General features: G+C 42.2%; 2 protein-coding genes across 2 annotated transcripts; both read left to right on the top strand.

The window, feature by feature from the left end:
* Positions 1–12: 12 nt before the first annotated feature.
* LOC122770702 (E3 ubiquitin-protein ligase RBBP6-like) lies at positions 13–7,871 on the top strand. Its single transcript, XM_044027727.1, has 15 exons — positions 13–1,276; positions 1,397–1,485; positions 1,627–1,723; positions 1,824–1,966; positions 2,132–2,304; positions 2,495–2,598; positions 2,705–3,051; positions 3,143–3,206; positions 3,291–3,348; positions 3,622–3,676; positions 3,755–4,084; positions 4,296–4,391; positions 4,520–6,122; positions 7,153–7,506; positions 7,602–7,871. The coding sequence occupies exons 1-15, from the start codon at positions 1,100–1,102 to the stop codon at positions 7,869–7,871; spliced, it is 3,960 nt and encodes a 1,319-aa protein (XP_043883662.1). The 5' UTR covers positions 13–1,099.
* On the top strand, positions 7,757–10,754 carry LOC122770703 (E3 ubiquitin-protein ligase RBBP6-like). Its single transcript, XM_044027728.1, has 4 exons — positions 7,757–8,264; positions 8,365–8,435; positions 8,555–8,642; positions 9,297–10,754. The coding sequence occupies exons 1-4, from the start codon at positions 8,149–8,151 to the stop codon at positions 10,192–10,194; spliced, it is 1,173 nt and encodes a 390-aa protein (XP_043883663.1). The 5' UTR covers positions 7,757–8,148; the 3' UTR covers positions 10,195–10,754.
* The last annotated feature ends 6,421 nt before the right edge of the window (positions 10,755–17,175 follow it).

Raw genomic sequence — 17,175 nt, 5'->3', positions numbered from 1 at the left:
GCATATTGTGATGGACTCCACCTGCTTGTTTACCTACTCTTATATTTTTCAAAAGAAATTGGCGGCACAATCTTATTTTTGTAGAATTTTTATTCATTGTCCTAATGTGAGACTTAATTCTCATGTTTCACTATAGATACATTATTTTACCATTCACTCTGCAGTGGTATATTGGCAGCTTCATGGAATAGTTTGAAACTTACCAGTTTTGTTCACTTTTTCCCCAATTGGGATATTTTAACTCAGCATCTCCTTATTTGTTTGCCTTATCAGCCCTTCGTCTTTGACATGCTACAGTGTTTGGACTTTTATTGTAATTGAAACGGCCTGGCAACGCGTTTTGCTTGCTAATTGGTTTCCTGATTGCAGTCATAAAATTGTTTTGATCAGTTTCTCACAGTGGTGACAACCTCATTTGATGGGCAGCCAGTGCAACAACCATGAATGATTGCGGCCTGTTGGAGGGAAACTGCAGTTTTAAATTAAATGTCAATTATTCCTTTGAGGAAATTGCTTTCCCCCATTGTAGCAGGATCTATTTTAAGATATCATTACAGGGATATGTTGGTATTGTAAATTTTGAATTGATAGTGAAGCCTTAATGGAGACGTTTGCTTTTCTATATTACCAAATTTGCAGTTAAACACTTCAATCATTTGTTAATGCAGCCTAATTTGTACACGTTGAAGTTGTGACTTTTTATTTATGTTTCCAGAGGGAGACAGATATCACTTTAAAAAATGTATGTTTTTAGTTTATTTTTCAGTATATCTTATTTCCAGCATTGTAATAGAAATGTTTTATCAGTACAGGATTTGGAAATTAATTGCATGTAAAGGACATAATCTGCCGTTTTTAGAAATAATTTTTGTGCGGTAAACTGCAAGTAATTAATTTTAACTTTCAATCTAATTAAGAAATCTCCCATTTATACATAGACGCAGTCCAAGAGGAATATTTTACTCCATTAACGTTTTCTATTGCAGAACACAATAAGTGAAACCCAACATTGTGCAAAGTTTTAGTTATCCATGTCAATGTTTAATTACTCACTCATATTTGAATTATTTCATGCTTTTAAATACTGGGAAAACCATGAATGGCTCTTAAATTGGAGACTGTTAAGAACTGGACACAGATGTGGTGTGGAACTATCTGGGCTCTTATCTTCCACTGTACATCAATTAGATATCATGTTAACACCTTTATTATCTGTACTCTGATTTTCCTGCAGACCGATTCTTCTCCCTCTATGTCACTCGCCCAACTTGCCAAGGTACTGTTTCTGTAGACACAGGCTGTACTTGGAGAAAATTTTTTTTTAAACTTAATTTCATTTTCTGTCCTTTTTTTCTCTTTGACATCTTGCTCTTTTGGTTTGCTTATGTACTTTTAGACTGCTAATCTGGTTGATGCAAATGCATCAGAGGAAGACAAGATCAAAGCTATGATGTCTCAGTCCAACCATCAATATGACCCCATACAGTTAGTACTCAAACACATGCATATGCCTTGCTCCTTTTTGATGATGGGCAAATAAATTGTTCCATTTTTATTATCATTAGTTCATACAAAATGTACTACCTCCTGATGAAAACATTTTGAAAAACAAAATTGTCTTTTTAGTTACTCCAAGAAGGCAGTGGGACCTCCACCCGCTAATTATACCTGCTTTCGCTGTCTAAAGGCTGGTCACTACATTCGACAGTGCCCCATGCTGATGGTATTTATCAATTGCTGTTTTCATTTTCCCTGTGTAGTTAATTTTTTACTTAATTGCAGTATAACCTACAAAATGGTGATCATTTTATTTTTTTGTTTAGGTCCAGGATAAGAGTGTAGAGGCTCCTAAGCCAGTAAAGACCAGTAAAGGTATTCCTCAGAGCTTCATGGTGAAAGCTGAGCCAGGCACCAAAGGAGCCATGTTAACCAGCACTGGAGAATATGCAATACCTGCGATAGATGCGTATGTGTCAAAAGGATATTCTCAAATACAGATATGTACATACAGTGTTATTGTAAACTTTGTCAACTTTGTCTCAATTTGCCCATGTTCACAGGTTAATCACTGTTGCTTTCTTTTTGCCAATATCAAAGCCCTTAAACTTCAAATCCAAATATGTTTTTTCAGGGAAGCATATGCTCAAGGAAAGAAAGAGCGCCCTCCCTTTGTTCCTCATGAGCAGTCATCATCTGAGGACGATTCAGACCCAATCCCTGATGAACTCCTCTGCCCAATCTGTAATGACTTGATGACAGATGCTGTGGTTATACCCTGCTGTGGGAACAGTTACTGTGATGAATGTGAGTTTTTTTTTTCTCCTAATGTGTCAATGTTTAGTAAAATAATAATAATCAGTTCAGAGCCATAGTACGTTTGTTTAAAAGGATTTTTTGTCTGATTGGAAATTCTCTTGCCTTTGTGATCAATTTTTAAAAACATGTTGTACTTGAAATACATGGACTCAACTAAATAATGTCTGTTTTTTTCCAGGTATAAGGACTGCCTTGTTGGACTCAGAGGAGCATATCTGCTTCACATGTAAGCAGTCGGATGTTTCACCTGATAATCTAATTGCCAACAAATTTCTTCGTCAGGTAAGGCCTTGAAATGCATGCTACTTGCATGTATCATCGTGTATTTCTCTTGGCTTGTTATACTTGATTTCAAAACTAAAATGTCATTTCCATTTACATAATATAGGCTGTAAACAACTTTAAGAATGAAACGGGATACACCAAACGATCTCGCAAGCAGGTCCAACATGCAACCTTGCCACCACCGCGCCCTCAGTTGACCAGGCCACTGCCCTCAAGACAGCAAGACCCACTGCTAGCCAATGCCATTCCCTCACCTCCAAGTGTACCCACAGCTGCACCTCAATCACAGGTCCAGCTCCCTGTATCTACTCCTGCTGATACATCCACTGCTCCTAGTTCTCCTCAAGCAACTGCTGTTGATGGTCAAGATGTTTCAACATCCCCTGCACCTGCTGCTGACCATCATTCTCCGATTCACTCCTCCAGCCAGGGTGAACCACCCCCTCCAGGGTAAGTTTAATCTAAGATGGTCTGCACAAATATATGAAACCACATACTCAAAATGGGGAGTTTGACATGTGTCGGCATGTTTGTGTCTTAGTGAAATAGATCCAGAACCACCTGTGAGAGCAGCCTCTGAAACTACCTCAGAGAGTGGATCACATGTGAGTTTTTTTTATTGTTCACTGAAGTGCATAATTACTACATGCTCTTGAGGGTAACATTTATCTCACTGATTTCTCAAACAGGCCTTCCATTTACCACTTATTGGCCATCCACCACCTCCAAGGCTGCCTAATCCACCAGGTAAAAAATAAATAAAATAATATATGTATGTGTATATGTATGTGTGTGCATATATATATATATATATATATATATATATATATATATGTGTGTGTGTGTGTGTGTATATGTATATATGTGTGTGTATGTATATATATGTATGTATGTATATGTATATATATGTGTATATACTGTATATATATAAATGTGTGTGCATATATATTATGAAGAGGTTAATTGACCTTGAAAGGAAAGACATTCAGCAGCTTACTAAAACTGTTTCTGCCTGATTAGGTCACCAGTCAAGGCCGCATCACTCTCAGAGAGGGGGAGGCAGACAGTGGGAGAGGTGAGTTTCCTCTTTTGGGCAGTTTGAACATTTAGGGTTGTATTCAGTCTGACAATTATCTGTCTCTCTTTTAACCAGGTCCTACAGAAGTAGAGGAGAGTACCCCCCCACCCACATCCAAACGGCTCCACCTCTTGCACCCGCTCCTCCAGTATATCCATCTCCGTCCCTGTATCCTCCCCCACCGCAGCCCTATCCCCCTCCATACACCACTGGCCCTGGCCTTATTGCTCCTCCTCCAATTGGTTACCAACCCCAGCCTATCTATGCCCCTGGACCACCAGGGCTCAACCTCAATGCATGGGTTCCCCCTGGTACCCAGCCCCATCTACCCCATCTTCCACCTTCCCTTCCTCAGCCTCCCCTCTCAAAGGACGATTTCTACAGACAGCGGCACAGACAGGACAAGTGAGTTGTTACCTGGTGTTTCTGGGTATTTTACTGATTTTTCAAACTACTGATTTATACGAAGAATATTATGCATGGTTGGATATTAAATTCATGTCCTAATGTGTGTTGGAATGACAATAAATCAATCTTTAATTTAATTTAAATTAAATATGATTAAAATATGCATATAGCAATAGCTTTGAGTATTTTTTTGTCTTTACCTCCACAGAGTCACCTCCAAACTAGATGAATTTACTCAAGACTTCCACAAAGAACTTATGAAGTACAGAAATTCCCCAAAGAGACGAAGACGGTCTTTCTCCAGGTAACTTCATGAAAAGATTTTCATGATTTAAATTGTTTTAGTCATATTCTCCTGTTTATGAACTATGCATTATCTTTCTTTTTTTAACATAATTTACTTTTGCTATTCTCAACCATTTCCTTGTCTAGGTCCCGGTCGTACAGTCGCTCTCCGTTCAGCCGTTCTTACAGTCGCTCAAGATCCAGATCCAGGTCTTACTCTTATACCCCCAGTCGATCACGCTCCCGTTCACGCTCCCATGGTCGGTCTTATCCCCGCTCCCCTTACTCCAGACGCAATGGACGCAGTTATGGACGCTCACGGACAAGATCCCGCTCCCGTTCGCGGTCCTACGGGTACCGGCGCTCTGGCTCACCACGGTCTCCTTCCTCCTATCGGGGTCCAGGCTGGGAAGGACCAGAAGGAGCAGTACCCTTCAGGTCCAGGTCACGGTCTCGTTCCCCTGGGGGCTTCCGAAGCCGCAGCCCAGGAGGGCGGAAGCTACCACCTCGGGAGCTACCACCATATGAGCTTAAGGGAAGAAGTCCTGGAGGTGATGATCGCTGGGAGAGGGAAAGGTATCGACAGTGGGAAAAAGAATATACAGATTGGTACAACAAATACTACAAAGACTATGACGGCCAACAACCTTCAATGCATCACAGAGGCCGTGGCAGCAGAGACAGGGACAGGGACAGGGACAGGGTGCGTGATAGAATGTCCCCACTATCAAGAGATTACTCTCCCCATGGTAGAGGAAGAAGAGGGAGAGAAGAGAGAGGTGCTCCCCCTCACCATCCTCCATCCTCTTCCTCATCTGGGACTAAGTCCAGTAACAAAGTCTTGAAAACAAAGAAATTGAAAAAGAAAAAGACTGGAGAGGAAGCAGAGGCCTCAAATCAGTCAGACAGAGGTGATGCTACTCCTGTCAGAGATGAACCGATGGATGAAATCCCCTCACTCAATACAACATCTCCCGTCTCCTCAAAACCTGCATCTGGTTCTGCATCCGCTAAAGCTCCAGCTTCTAAAGGTTCTGCCACACCAGCTAAACCTTCAACCAAGGCTACATCGAAGACACAGTCTGACAAAACTAAGAAAGATAAGGGTCAGAAGGTTAAAGCTAAAGTGAAGACAGAGAGTGTGAAACCAAAAAGTGAAAAGGTAAAGAAAAAGACTGTAGAAGGTGTGGCCATCAAAAAGAAAGATTCATCTTCCTCCTCCTCCTCTGTTGCTAAACCTTTAAAGACTATTAAAACTAAATCAGAAGATGCTTTGAGCTCAACTACCCCTAAAAAAGAGAAGAGTAAAAGCTCTTCAGTTAGGCCTCCTCTGCTTAAGACCCCTCCACTGTCCTCCCAGAACATGCCTCTACCTCTTCCTTCTGTTCATGACGGTCCCCGTCTTGGCCATGACATTCGGGGAAGAAGAGATCTTCCACCTAGTGGTGGTCTACTTCCCATGACTCATCAACATGGACTCCCACTCCTTCATCGACCTCCCTCACCGGCGGACAGTCGTAGAAGAATGGGAGACGAGGGCCGCTCTTTACTTGGACCTCCTCCCGGAAAGCTGAGGAGGATTGATGGGCTTGGTGGTGACGTCCTCTGTCACCCACACCTTTCTCACCAGATGCCGCTCCACAGACATCCGCATTCAGACAGACCCGGTCTTCTTCCACTTCCAGGGAGCCGCGAAATGGGCCGTGGAGATGCAGATCGGGGACCCATCAGACCTCTGATGGACCTGCCGGTGGGTCTATTGCCCAAATAGCTTTCTAGGAAAATATATGAATTAATTGGAATTATCTACATATTTGGTTGATGACATTCACAAGCATTATGCTAGCATTTAAAAAATAAAGAAATAAACCTTTGAATATATTTCAACGTAGCTACTAAAAATGTATCTTGGTACATTTTTTTGTCCAATGATTGTATCCTTTATAGCAGTGTTTGTATTATTACAAGCGTGTTTGACTGTCACTGCCTGGGTGACCTGTAATTCGTTGAAATACAATTGAAAGAGTTGCCCGGGCTGCTCCACCAATACTCCAAAAACAGTTTTCATTACTTTTACTTTTTTAATAATTCTTACTTAATTAACATTGCTGCTAGTGTTGTATTCATCCAGCACTGAAATTGGATAGAATAAACTCTCCCTGAAAGGAAAATCACTTAAACAGCAGGACGCTCGAAATAATAATATTATATTGTTCTAAAATCAAGGCAAGTGGCCCAACTTAATTTCTGATATTGTTTGCAAGAAACACAAGTCTGTCAATCTGAAAGGGATTGACTGTGGTGCTCCTTTTATTTACAATATTACCTGCAGATGAGAATGCATGCTCAGATCGCACCGATGTCCCTGGAACACACACATTTGTGAGCTGGCTTACAGAGTTGCAGCTACTTGTTGCATCCATGTCCTTCCACCAAAGCAGTGGCTTGCTAGCTGCAGATAGGGGAGTCTCCCTCATGTAGTATTTTACCTCCAGCTGTGCTGTTGGCCCTTCTTTCGCCAAAGTCACTTTGTTTGAACAGGTCCCTCTTGTGCTGTCACTGTCACATATGATATTATGGTAGTAAACCTTAAAAGTGCCCTCTGCTGGAACCTAAGGGGTGCTACTTCATATGACAGCATGAATTTGACCTCTATACCCATGTTCAAAATATTGAATTTCAAATGAGAAGTGACAGGCCTAGTATTATAGTTGCTGTTGAATACAGCATACAGTGTCAAAGATGCACATACTGAGTTGTTTTTGTTGTTTTTTTCCCAGATGTCACTACCCCAAAGGAGGATTAAGTTGAACAGGGATCTTGGTAGAAAAGGCAGCAACGATACGCCAGTCTCGGAGAGAGCACCATCAGGCCCTGAGAAGACTGGTTCCACCTCAGACCGATCAGCTGCTATCAACTTATCGGAAGGAGACAGATCCTGCAGCACATCAGATGGAGCTGGAAGAAAGGACTGGCCTGCATCTGCTGAGAGACAGGGTTCAGACCGAGAGCAGGACAAAAGCTCGGGACTGGACAGAGAGAGGGAGAGAGTCTCTGGCTCGGACAGGGACAGAGACAGGGACAGGGTCTCTGCCTCAGACAGGGACAGGGAGAGAGTCTCTGGCTCGGACAGGGACAGGGTCTCTGGCTCGGATAGGGACAGGGACAGGGTCTCTGGCTCAGACCGGATCTCTAGCTCGGACAGGGACAGAGTCTCTGGCTCGGACAGGACAGAGTCTCTGGCTCGGACAGGGACAGGGTCTCTGGCTCGGACAGGGAAAGGGTCTCTGGCTCGGACAGGGACAGAGTTTCTGGCATGGACAGGGACAGAGACAGAGTCTCTGGCATGGACAGGGACAGAGACAGAGTCTCTGGCTTAGACAGGGACAGGGACAGAGACCGAGTCTCTGCCTCAGACAAAGAGAGACTCCCTGGATGTGACAAAGAGAGACTCCCTGGATCTGACAAAGAGAGACTCCCTGGATCTCCCTGGATCTGACAAAGAGAGACTTCCTGGATCTGACAAAGATAGACTCCCTGGATCTGACAAAGAGAGACTTCCTGGATCTGACAAAGATAGACTCCCTGGATCTGACAAAGAGAGAGTCCCTGGGTCAGACAGAGAGAAGGACAAGGTCTCGGGCTCAAATTCACAAAAAGTAGCAGTTACCGTTCAAAGAGATGCCGAAGGAGAGAGGACTGTGAGGACAGAGCGAAAGACCTCCAGTGGAGGAAGTGGAGTTGGTGGAGGAGGGCGGTCTGTCTGTCTGGATAAAATGACCATTGGCGAGAAATTGGCCATCACCAAGAAACAGACGGACCCTCCAGAGAAACCAAGTGTGCCCTCTAAGGAGAGAGGTGAAGGGTCAGAAAGAGCTGCTAAATCTGACAGGTTTGTTTACATGTTTGTCTCCTGCTTGAAGGCGTGGTGTCATTGTTATTATCTGTAAACAAAGCTGTAATATGTGTAATTATATTCTCTTATTTCCCAGGAGTGTGTCCAAGGACAGAACAGAAAGGAGTGTCCCCTCTGGAGAGAAACCAGCTGCTGCTCAGAAAGAAGGTAATTAGAATCACAGTGAATGCGTGTGTGAAGAGATGATAACTTTGATTGTGTCTCATGCCCTCTTATTATATGTTCATTAGTCTTATTTCCACGTCTATTCCCTCCTGTGCTTCCAGCAGTGAAAGATGGCGAAGGGTCTGTTGTGAAGAAAAAACCGCGGATCAGTCGAAAGATTCTGACTAGTCACACTGTGAGCTCTACCAGGTGAGTCTGTGGTGTCTCTATTTGTTGATTGTTTATGAATTGTGAATTTTCATATGTTTTGTTCACAGCCATTGTTTTATGTGCAAAACCAAATACCCTTCAGGCTTTAATTTCATAGAGTTACTAATAGAATAGAATACCTATGTCAGCTGGGATTGGCACCAGCACCCCCGCAACCCTCATGTGGAGGATAAAATGGTAGAAGATGGATGGATGGATGGATTGATTTAATAGAAACTGAGCAACATTGGTGGAGGCCTGCGTGCTCTCCGACTGCTCTCTCTAGCTTGACATGAAAAGTGCCAAAAATAGCTGCATAGCAAAGTCAAGTGCCATGTCTTTCAGGGGGAGCTGTTTAAAATGTGCACCATTAGTACTTTATTAAATTTATATCAAGTTTCACCAGGTCTATAATTGGATGGCTTTTTACTGTGAAACTGCTACAGTCACATTAGAGTTTTGATCTGGAGCTAGTTGTTATTGGGTGAACCCTGGCTCTGTGGCTTAGAGCAGAATGAATCAGTCAATTGATGGACTCAAAATATACCTGATCAATAAATATTTTATGTGTTGTACCCAGCCCTATTGGCTGTTGTATAAAGGTTTATCAAAAGTCACCTTAAATATTTTGTTAAATCTTTTTTTCTTAATCAGCACTGCACCAACCCAAGAACCACTCATTCAGTTGCCTCCTCGCTCCAAGTGGGAGAGAGAGGATGACGAAGAGGGGCAGGAAAATGGAGTTGATGTTCCCAAGGAGCCGACACCACCTGCTCAGAGGAGCCGAGGCAGAGAGGTGCTGGGTGAGGCAACTAAACCAATCAGGCCCGAAGCCCGGGATTTCGTAAGAGAGGAGAGGAGAGGTCTGAGGGAGGAGAAGAAAGTGAGAACACCACGAGACGAGGGTAAAGGTAGCAGGGTGTCGCAGTCAAATTCTGAAAAACCAACCAAACCAAAAATAGTGAGGGAGGAGAACAGAGGAGTGAGGGATGAAGGGAGATCTACTGCAAGAGAGGAGGCAAGAGGAGGAGGGGGAAGAGATGAGGGGCGAGGAGTGACAGGGAAGGAAGAAAGATTATCAGATGCCAGAAGTGGGGGAGGACGAGAGGGGAGTCGTGGCCCGGAGCCCAGGAGACAACGTTTGTGTTCTGACTTGGGCCGTGAGACAGACGAGGCCGCCTTTGTTCCCGATTACAGCGAAGGTGAGGGATCGGAACCAGAGAGAGGACAGAGTGGCAGTCCCAGTGTGTCCCATAGCCAACCCTCCCGCAGCCCCACCCTGAGCATCCACAGTGACACGGCAACCAACAACACAGCAGAGAAGAAGAAGAAGAAACACAAGAAACATAAAAAACACAAAAAGCACAAGAAACACGGCAGTCAGGACAAAGGGGAAAAGGAAAACAAGGAGCATAAGCACAAACACAAAAAGAAGAAACATAAAAAGAACAAAGACAAAGATGAGGAGGATGATGATGATGAAGAGGAGGAGGAAGAGAAGACAACCGAAAAAGTTGAAGAGGAAGCTCCTTCCATACAGGAGCAAAGTTAACCTTGTTGGGCCAAAATCTGTAAGGGTGAACTCAAAAACTCGACTGAAAAGCTTCCCACTTAAACTGAGGCCCTGTCTTGTTCTAGAATTGTGTTGTGGATACGCTGAGTCGCTGTGCGTGCAGCACACGTTGAGAAACGTTCAATTTTCTCAGTGCCAGCCAATCAAATCCGTTTGCAAATATCCCAAGGAGAGGCACTAGTCAATAACATCAGGTTCACGTGTTTTCACTGTTGCCTGTGGTTTCTGACGGACTGAGTGCACCCAACAATGGCAAATACCACAGCGCCATCGCATAAACGTGAGCAACTCTTGCTTCAAAGTCGGCCGTGACAGATGCTGCTTTGCTAATTTCCCCTCCAGCAGCAAGCGCCGGGCCCGCTTACCAACCACTGTTAAAGCAATGCGCATGCGTGAGTCGGCCTTTGCCTCTGTAAAATAGGAGGGATGAAATCTGAATGTCTACGACACTGTTGGAGGCTTTGTCACTTTGTCTCTGTGGGGGACTTGTGTTCTTAGTTGTTCCTTTTTTTTTTTTTAATTAAAATGTTTTGACCTGATATAATGTCTAGTGTTTTATTTGATCAGTATTAGAGCTAAGCACACAAATAAAGGTATCACACAGTCTTTAAGTGCAGCATTGATGTACATGTTTTGTAATGAGAGGTTTTCAGAAATAATTGGGGACCACAAACTTTTAGTGGCAAAAGAAAAATATTCATATCAGAAACCCTGTTCAAATGAAATCGTGGTATGTCCTTATGTCTCAAGTCGTTTTTGACTGTTGGACTGCAATAAAACTAGTCTTGTGGCTGCAAGACAATGTTAATCCCATTAAACTCATGTAACAAAACTTAAATAAGCAAGGCCAATATGAACTGTCTAATCCGGACATGTTTCAATCCTTTCGTAAATGTTATTGGCAGAGTATGCATTATATTTTATGCTACTTTATGGGATGCATTTGATTAACTAAGCTCTCACCAATCTAATATTGTGTAAACACAAGTGCCTTGCTCAGATATGAATTAATCATTGATGTGTTTGGGTAATTTAAGATGTGAAAACCTGATAGGCAGAGACTTCACCTAATGTAAGATGTACGACTCCCTTGCGGCCTATTGTATACGGGGTATTATCTATGCTTCTATGTTAAAACGTTTTATTCCTTAATTATACCTGAGGTATTTGGACATTTAAACAACATGACATTAATTTTGTGTAAACTATAAGTCACGTTCTATTAAAATCAACAATATCAAAGTGTAAATACATGTTTTTTGTTTTGAATGTCTGATGTGAATTATGCAATTCATAGGCTGCACATCTAATATACTTGTAGGAGGGCCACATAAATAAGAAGCAAAATAAAAGTACTGACAATTTTTTATTTAAAGTGTCTCATAAGGACTTTTACCTTTGGCATTTTTGGATTAGGCAAATTGGACCCTCTAAATTGACTGAATGTGAGCGTGTACGGTTGTTTGTCTCTATGTGACCCTGTGATGGACTGGTGACCTGTCCAGGATGTACCCCGCCTTTCTCCCTATTTCAGCCCCCCTCCCTGCAGCCCTCATGTGGTAAAGTGGTAGAAGATGGATGGATGCCTCATCCACTAGATCATATCCAACGGTCTCAAGGGATCTGAGGTTGTGGTGAGTGTTGCACTCTCTGATCATGACTGTGTTTTCGTTTAAATTAAACCACCCCTGGTAATCGGTGATCGGAAGACGTAATATTGATGAAAACCCCTGCGCGTTATTCATCCAGGCTTTAGCACCATCACCAACCCTGCAATCCGCTTCTGTTGATGACCTTGTGAATTTTTTTGTGAAGTTTCAGGTCCAAAGTCATGACTCACTGATCACTCTGATCAGGACCAAAGTCCTTATCAGCAAGAAAAAAGACACCATGGGGTAATGCCACACTGATTAAAGCTCAAAGAAGAGTCTGCAGACATGCATCTACAAAGAGAGCCTTCAAATCTATAACCAGGAACTGAAAAATGCAAGGCAGAGATTATCTACAGAAACAGCAATAATGCCAGAATATTGTTTTCTAGTGTAGACAGACTTTCAGCCCCAGCTGAGCTGCTGTCCAAAAAGTCATGCAATGACTCTGCATCTTTTTTCATGGTTAAAATATTAAAGATAAGACAAACAACCTGCAGCTCAGGCAAAATGATGTCACTCAAGTCTTAATCTGGCACATTTTAACCTCCTCGATTATACAGCACTAACAGAAACGGTTCAACAGCTAAAACTCACAACATGCTGCATTGATAATCTGCCTGAATGAATTTCTTTAAAAATCTTTTTAATTGCATGGCTTCAGATGTATTGCAGATAGTAAACAATTGTCTTCAGTCAGGGCAATTTCCCCAGGCCTTGAAAACGGCACTAGTTAAACCTCTTATACAAAAAAAATAAAATAAAAATCTAATCTGTATCCTTCAGCAATAAGGAACTACAGGCCCATATCCAACCTTGGGAAGGAGCCAATCCAGGCCAAGCCAACAAATTCATGCTTTTTAACAAAAAAAATCTTTTTAATGAATTTCAGTCTTATTATATTCTTAAATAACATATATCTGAATAACAATGCATCCAAAACCACTGACTTGTCATACTGATCGACTGATTGGAAAAGTGGGCGGGACTTAGTGGTGCTGCACTAAACTGGTTCCAATTGTACTTACAAGACAGGGAATACTCAATTATGAGTCTGAGGGAACAAAGATGACATGCGGGGTTCCTCAAGGGTCCATTCTCGGGCCACTCCTATTCAACATCTACACGCTGCCTCTAGCTCATACTGCAACATCATATCACAACTTTATATTTCAGCGTCATTACATGAAGACAGTCCCTTACTTTTACTGTGTATTTATCAAATCCAGCTCAATGCAGACAAGACAGAAGTGATTGTTTTTGGTCCCAAAACTCAAAGGTCAAAGGCCTTGACCTTGACTCCATGTCATTGTACATTGTACTACAAATCAAGCCAGAAATCTTGGTGTAATTATTGACTCAGACTCACCTAGAAGCTATGAGTAAGTCTGGCTGTTGTTTTGCAGGGATCAAGGGTTTTCTGTCCAAACAAGACACAGAAAAAACTTGTTCATACTTTCATTTTCAGCAGACTACATTTTTGTAATGGCGTATTCACAGGTCTTAACAAAAAATCAATCAGGCACCTGCAGCTGGCCCAGAATGTTGCTGACAAAGTCCTGACTAATACCAGGAAACTGGAGCACATCACACTGGGCCTCAGGTCTTTACACTGGCTTCCTGTGAGGCAAAGGATAGATTTCAAAATCTTACTCTTGGTCTACGAAGCAGTGAATGGTCTTGGACCAAAATACATCCTAGAACTTATTAGTTTCCTCTGACGCATCCAAAGCTCTGAGATTGTCAATCATCATCTTGGCACATTCTAAAGACCTTTTTTAATTTTAATGTTGATTTTAATGTAACTTAGTATGATTGTATGTATGAATAGTGCCATACAAATACACTTGCCGTGCCTCATAAGGAAGTAGGTGCAGAAAGACACTGTGAACACTGTGTGGTGCTCTAACTCCTAATAATAACAAATCTCTGCTGTGCTTCAGAGAAAGGCAACCCCACATGCCAGAAGCTCTCATCCTCCCTGAGCCCACAGCAATAGGTTTCTGTGTTTGTGTGTGTGTGTGTGTGTGTGTGTGTGTGCATGTTGTGCTGTGTGTGTGCACCCCGTCAGTGGAATTGTGTGACTGGTGGATGACAGAGAAAACAGGCTGAAGGTAGGCGGTGGGTTCAGCGGCAGGTTGGGGGAACACTGAGAAACAAGAGAGCAAGCAGATGTGTTTTTTTTATTATTATTCAAACAGCATGACATCAAAGCACATTCTCAGCTTAGTCCATGCATTGTGTGTGTGTGTGTGTGTGCAGGGTCATCCTCAATGGACTCGCAGATCAGTGAGACCATTAGAGAAGATTAATATATTGTTTTAACCCCTGCCCAGATTACCATCGCAACTCATTATTCCTCTCATCTGCCAATCCAGCGAGGTTCACTCTGCATGTGTATTGTCTGCATGTCCACACGTGTGTGCGCATGTGCACCTGTTATCTGCCTGTCTGTCTGCTTGTGTTTTGTCTCACAAGCATGGCATCACTTCCTGTCATCAAGGCCAAAGGTTGCTAAGCAACTTAACTTTTGCAGAAAAGATGCTTCTCCGCTGACCGGCGAGCACGAAGCAAACTCTGTCTCTCATGGCCCGACATTTATGTAATGTCAGAGGGAAAGCGGTGCCCTTGTGTGGACCAGTGTGTGCATTTGTGCCAGCAAACACGTTTGGAGGGAAGAGGCGAGCGACAGATCGACAGAGAGTGGGATGTGGAAGTGTATTGTCCAGCAGACTACTATGATTCCTTGAGCTAATCACAAGGATGACTGAGTCATGTCGCTGCACGCTGGATTCCCTCCAGTGGTTTGCCTAAAATAAAATCTGGGAGCATGAACGTTCTAGTATGCTGACGTTGTTGATCCTGACTCAGTCATGTTGTATTTTTTTTTTCCTGACACGCTGCAATTTGTGCTTCAGTTAATGTACACAGTGTACATTTAAATAGCACAAAGATCCCAGTATGTGTAGGCATGACAGGAAGAAAATGAAAGGTTATGTATCAAGAGAAGCCACGATTAGGCACTTTGCGTTTGGCATGTTTTCAAATTACATGCTACAAATTCAATAACTGTGGCATATGGTAACGTCGTTATCGGCTAACGAGACAGGAACCCCATTTATATCAATGAGGGCAGGATAAATACTGGAAACAACTCCCAGTTCAGTGGCAAGTAAACGTACAGTTGGTCAATAACCTCTCGAAAAATGAAACAATAAAAACTGAGCATTGTATTGTTTTGTTTTTCATTGAATTAAAGATTTATAGAAGGATTGACTGCATTCGTTCAAAGCTGTGTGTTCATAGCTGTGTGTGTATCTGATCAACTGGCAACACAAGGACATATTTCAACAGGAATGTTAAGAAATGTTCAGTACAGTGGTTCAGTGAGCTAAATGCTAAATGTACTATACTGTGAACCTGCTGATGTTTAGCAGGTATAATGTGTTGACAGCGGAGGATAGTGGGATTATTTCTTTTAGACGGAGAGAAATTTGGACCTTGTCGTTAATGAAAAACAGTTGCACAGTGAAATGACGAGGTGAGACGGAGGGTTGATCAGAGCTGCTGTAACTGAGCGTCTAACATTCATACATTTTTTGATAGTGGGAGGAAACCATCAGCTCCACACACAGGAAGACCAGGAATCAAACCCAGCACCTTCTTGCAGTTCTAACCATTAAGCCACTGTGCCACCTCCTCTGTGACCATCTGTGCAAGATTACATGGTGAGCAAATAAGTAAAAAATTTTTTTAATTATTATTATTATCATCATTATTATTATAATAACACATTTAAAAACAACCTCCGTTGACAAACATGCTATACAGACAGAGCAAATACAAATATCAATCAAAACAATTGTGACATTAAAACATTGAAAGTATAAAAGCAATAAAACACTTAAATGAGTATACATTTAAAAAATAATCCAAGCCTTCACAATAAAACCAATGTCTCTTTCCTAAACAGCGAAAGCCAGTGAGATTCAGAGTTTTTTTTTTTTAGATTGGTTCGGGGTCTGGACAGCTCTCACATAATATAAGCTCGATGTTAGTTGTTATTACATGGTAATCCATAGATTACACGGTAATCCATCCTGTGGTTGTCGCATTTTACTTGGAACCACTTATGTTGCCCTCATGGTGGCACAAGAGGAAAAAGTGCAGGTTTTTTTTTGTCTTTGTTTGTCGAGACAACAGTTTTACAGTCAACAGAGACACATCATTTCCACGTCTCATTTGTCTCCCAATCTGAAAACTGAGACTTTGAGAAGGGGACATTGACACCACACATATGTGTGTGTGTGTGTCCTGTCAAGCTCTCTGTGCACTTCTACTGTAACCAGGTCAAGTAAAGGAATGGACCATCTCAGTGTCACATTGCTCATGTGTTCATATTCATGTCCATGTGCCTGTGTATTCACACTTGGCGTCAGAATGTGCCCTCAGGTGGTTGCCATGGTAATTTCAATGCCTGATCAGGATTATCGATTTGTGATTGAATTCCCATGATGTGTGTGCGTGTGCGCGCATAGACTTCCCCGTATACAGTATCATGTTATGTGATGGTCACCATGGTAACACACCCGAGGGGTGCCTAGCACACACTGATAATAATGTTTGGCCTAGATACCCATCCTCAACCTATAAGATAGGCAATGTATATATCTGTGTGTGTGTGTGTGTGTGTGTGTTTCAGTGACTAATGTAAACCAGCATATGAACACACCCCAGTGACAGAGCCGGAGTGAAAAATGCATGAAATGATTCCGTGTTGCAGAGAGTCTTGCGCGGGTCACACGAGACAGTAAAGTGTGAGAGGGATGAAGTGAGCTGGAAAGAGAAGGATAACGAACGGGAGTGGGAACACACAGCCAGGGAGACCCAATAACAGCCTATTACTAGCAACACATTTACACACACACACAGAGGCTTTTTTTTTTTTCCACTGTGCTCATCAGTTTTCTTCTCTGTGAGGTTCACTGTGTCCTAGTTATGTTAAACTGCTGCTGACAGTCTGTGACTATCGAACTGTATGTGTACAATCTTATTTCAAACGTTTACTCACCAGTCTGCAAATAAAATAAGTTAGACTGATACAGACAGTGATTTTTACCCAACAACAGAAAAAAAACTCCCTAAACACAGACTAATAACAGAATAACAATCAATTAATTAAATAAATAATATAATACCAAACCAATATAAGTAGAAAATAAAAAATAACAACAATAGTAATAAATCCCTCTGAGTGAAAATCTAACCTTGCTTTAGTCTCTGTGTGTGAGTCCATCACACTTTTATTTTT

Source organism: Solea senegalensis, linkage group LG6 (assembly GCF_019176455.1).
Source record: "Solea senegalensis isolate Sse05_10M linkage group LG6, IFAPA_SoseM_1, whole genome shotgun sequence".
NCBI lineage: Eukaryota > Metazoa > Chordata > Actinopteri > Pleuronectiformes > Soleidae > Solea > Solea senegalensis.
This window is presented reverse-complemented; position numbering and strand designations above follow the sequence as displayed.

Excerpts from the sequence above, each read along its gene's own strand:
- LOC122770703 (XM_044027728.1), top strand. The coding sequence starts at position 8,149 with ATGACCATTGGCGAGAAATTGGCCATCACCAAGAAACAGACGGACCCT. Across the intron at positions 8,436-8,554 it reads AGCTGCTGCTCAGAAAGAAG|CAGTGAAAGATGGCGAAGGG; the intron begins GTAATTAGAATC and ends CTGTGCTTCCAG. Across the intron at positions 8,643-9,296 it reads CACACTGTGAGCTCTACCAG|CACTGCACCAACCCAAGAAC; the intron begins GTGAGTCTGTGG and ends TTTCTTAATCAG.
- LOC122770702 (XM_044027727.1), top strand. The coding sequence starts at position 1,100 with ATGGCTCTTAAATTGGAGACTGTTAAGAACTGGACACAGATGTGGTGT. Across the intron at positions 1,277-1,396 it reads CACTCGCCCAACTTGCCAAG|ACTGCTAATCTGGTTGATGC; the intron begins GTACTGTTTCTG and ends ATGTACTTTTAG. Across the intron at positions 4,085-4,295 it reads CAGCGGCACAGACAGGACAA|AGTCACCTCCAAACTAGATG; the intron begins GTGAGTTGTTAC and ends TTACCTCCACAG.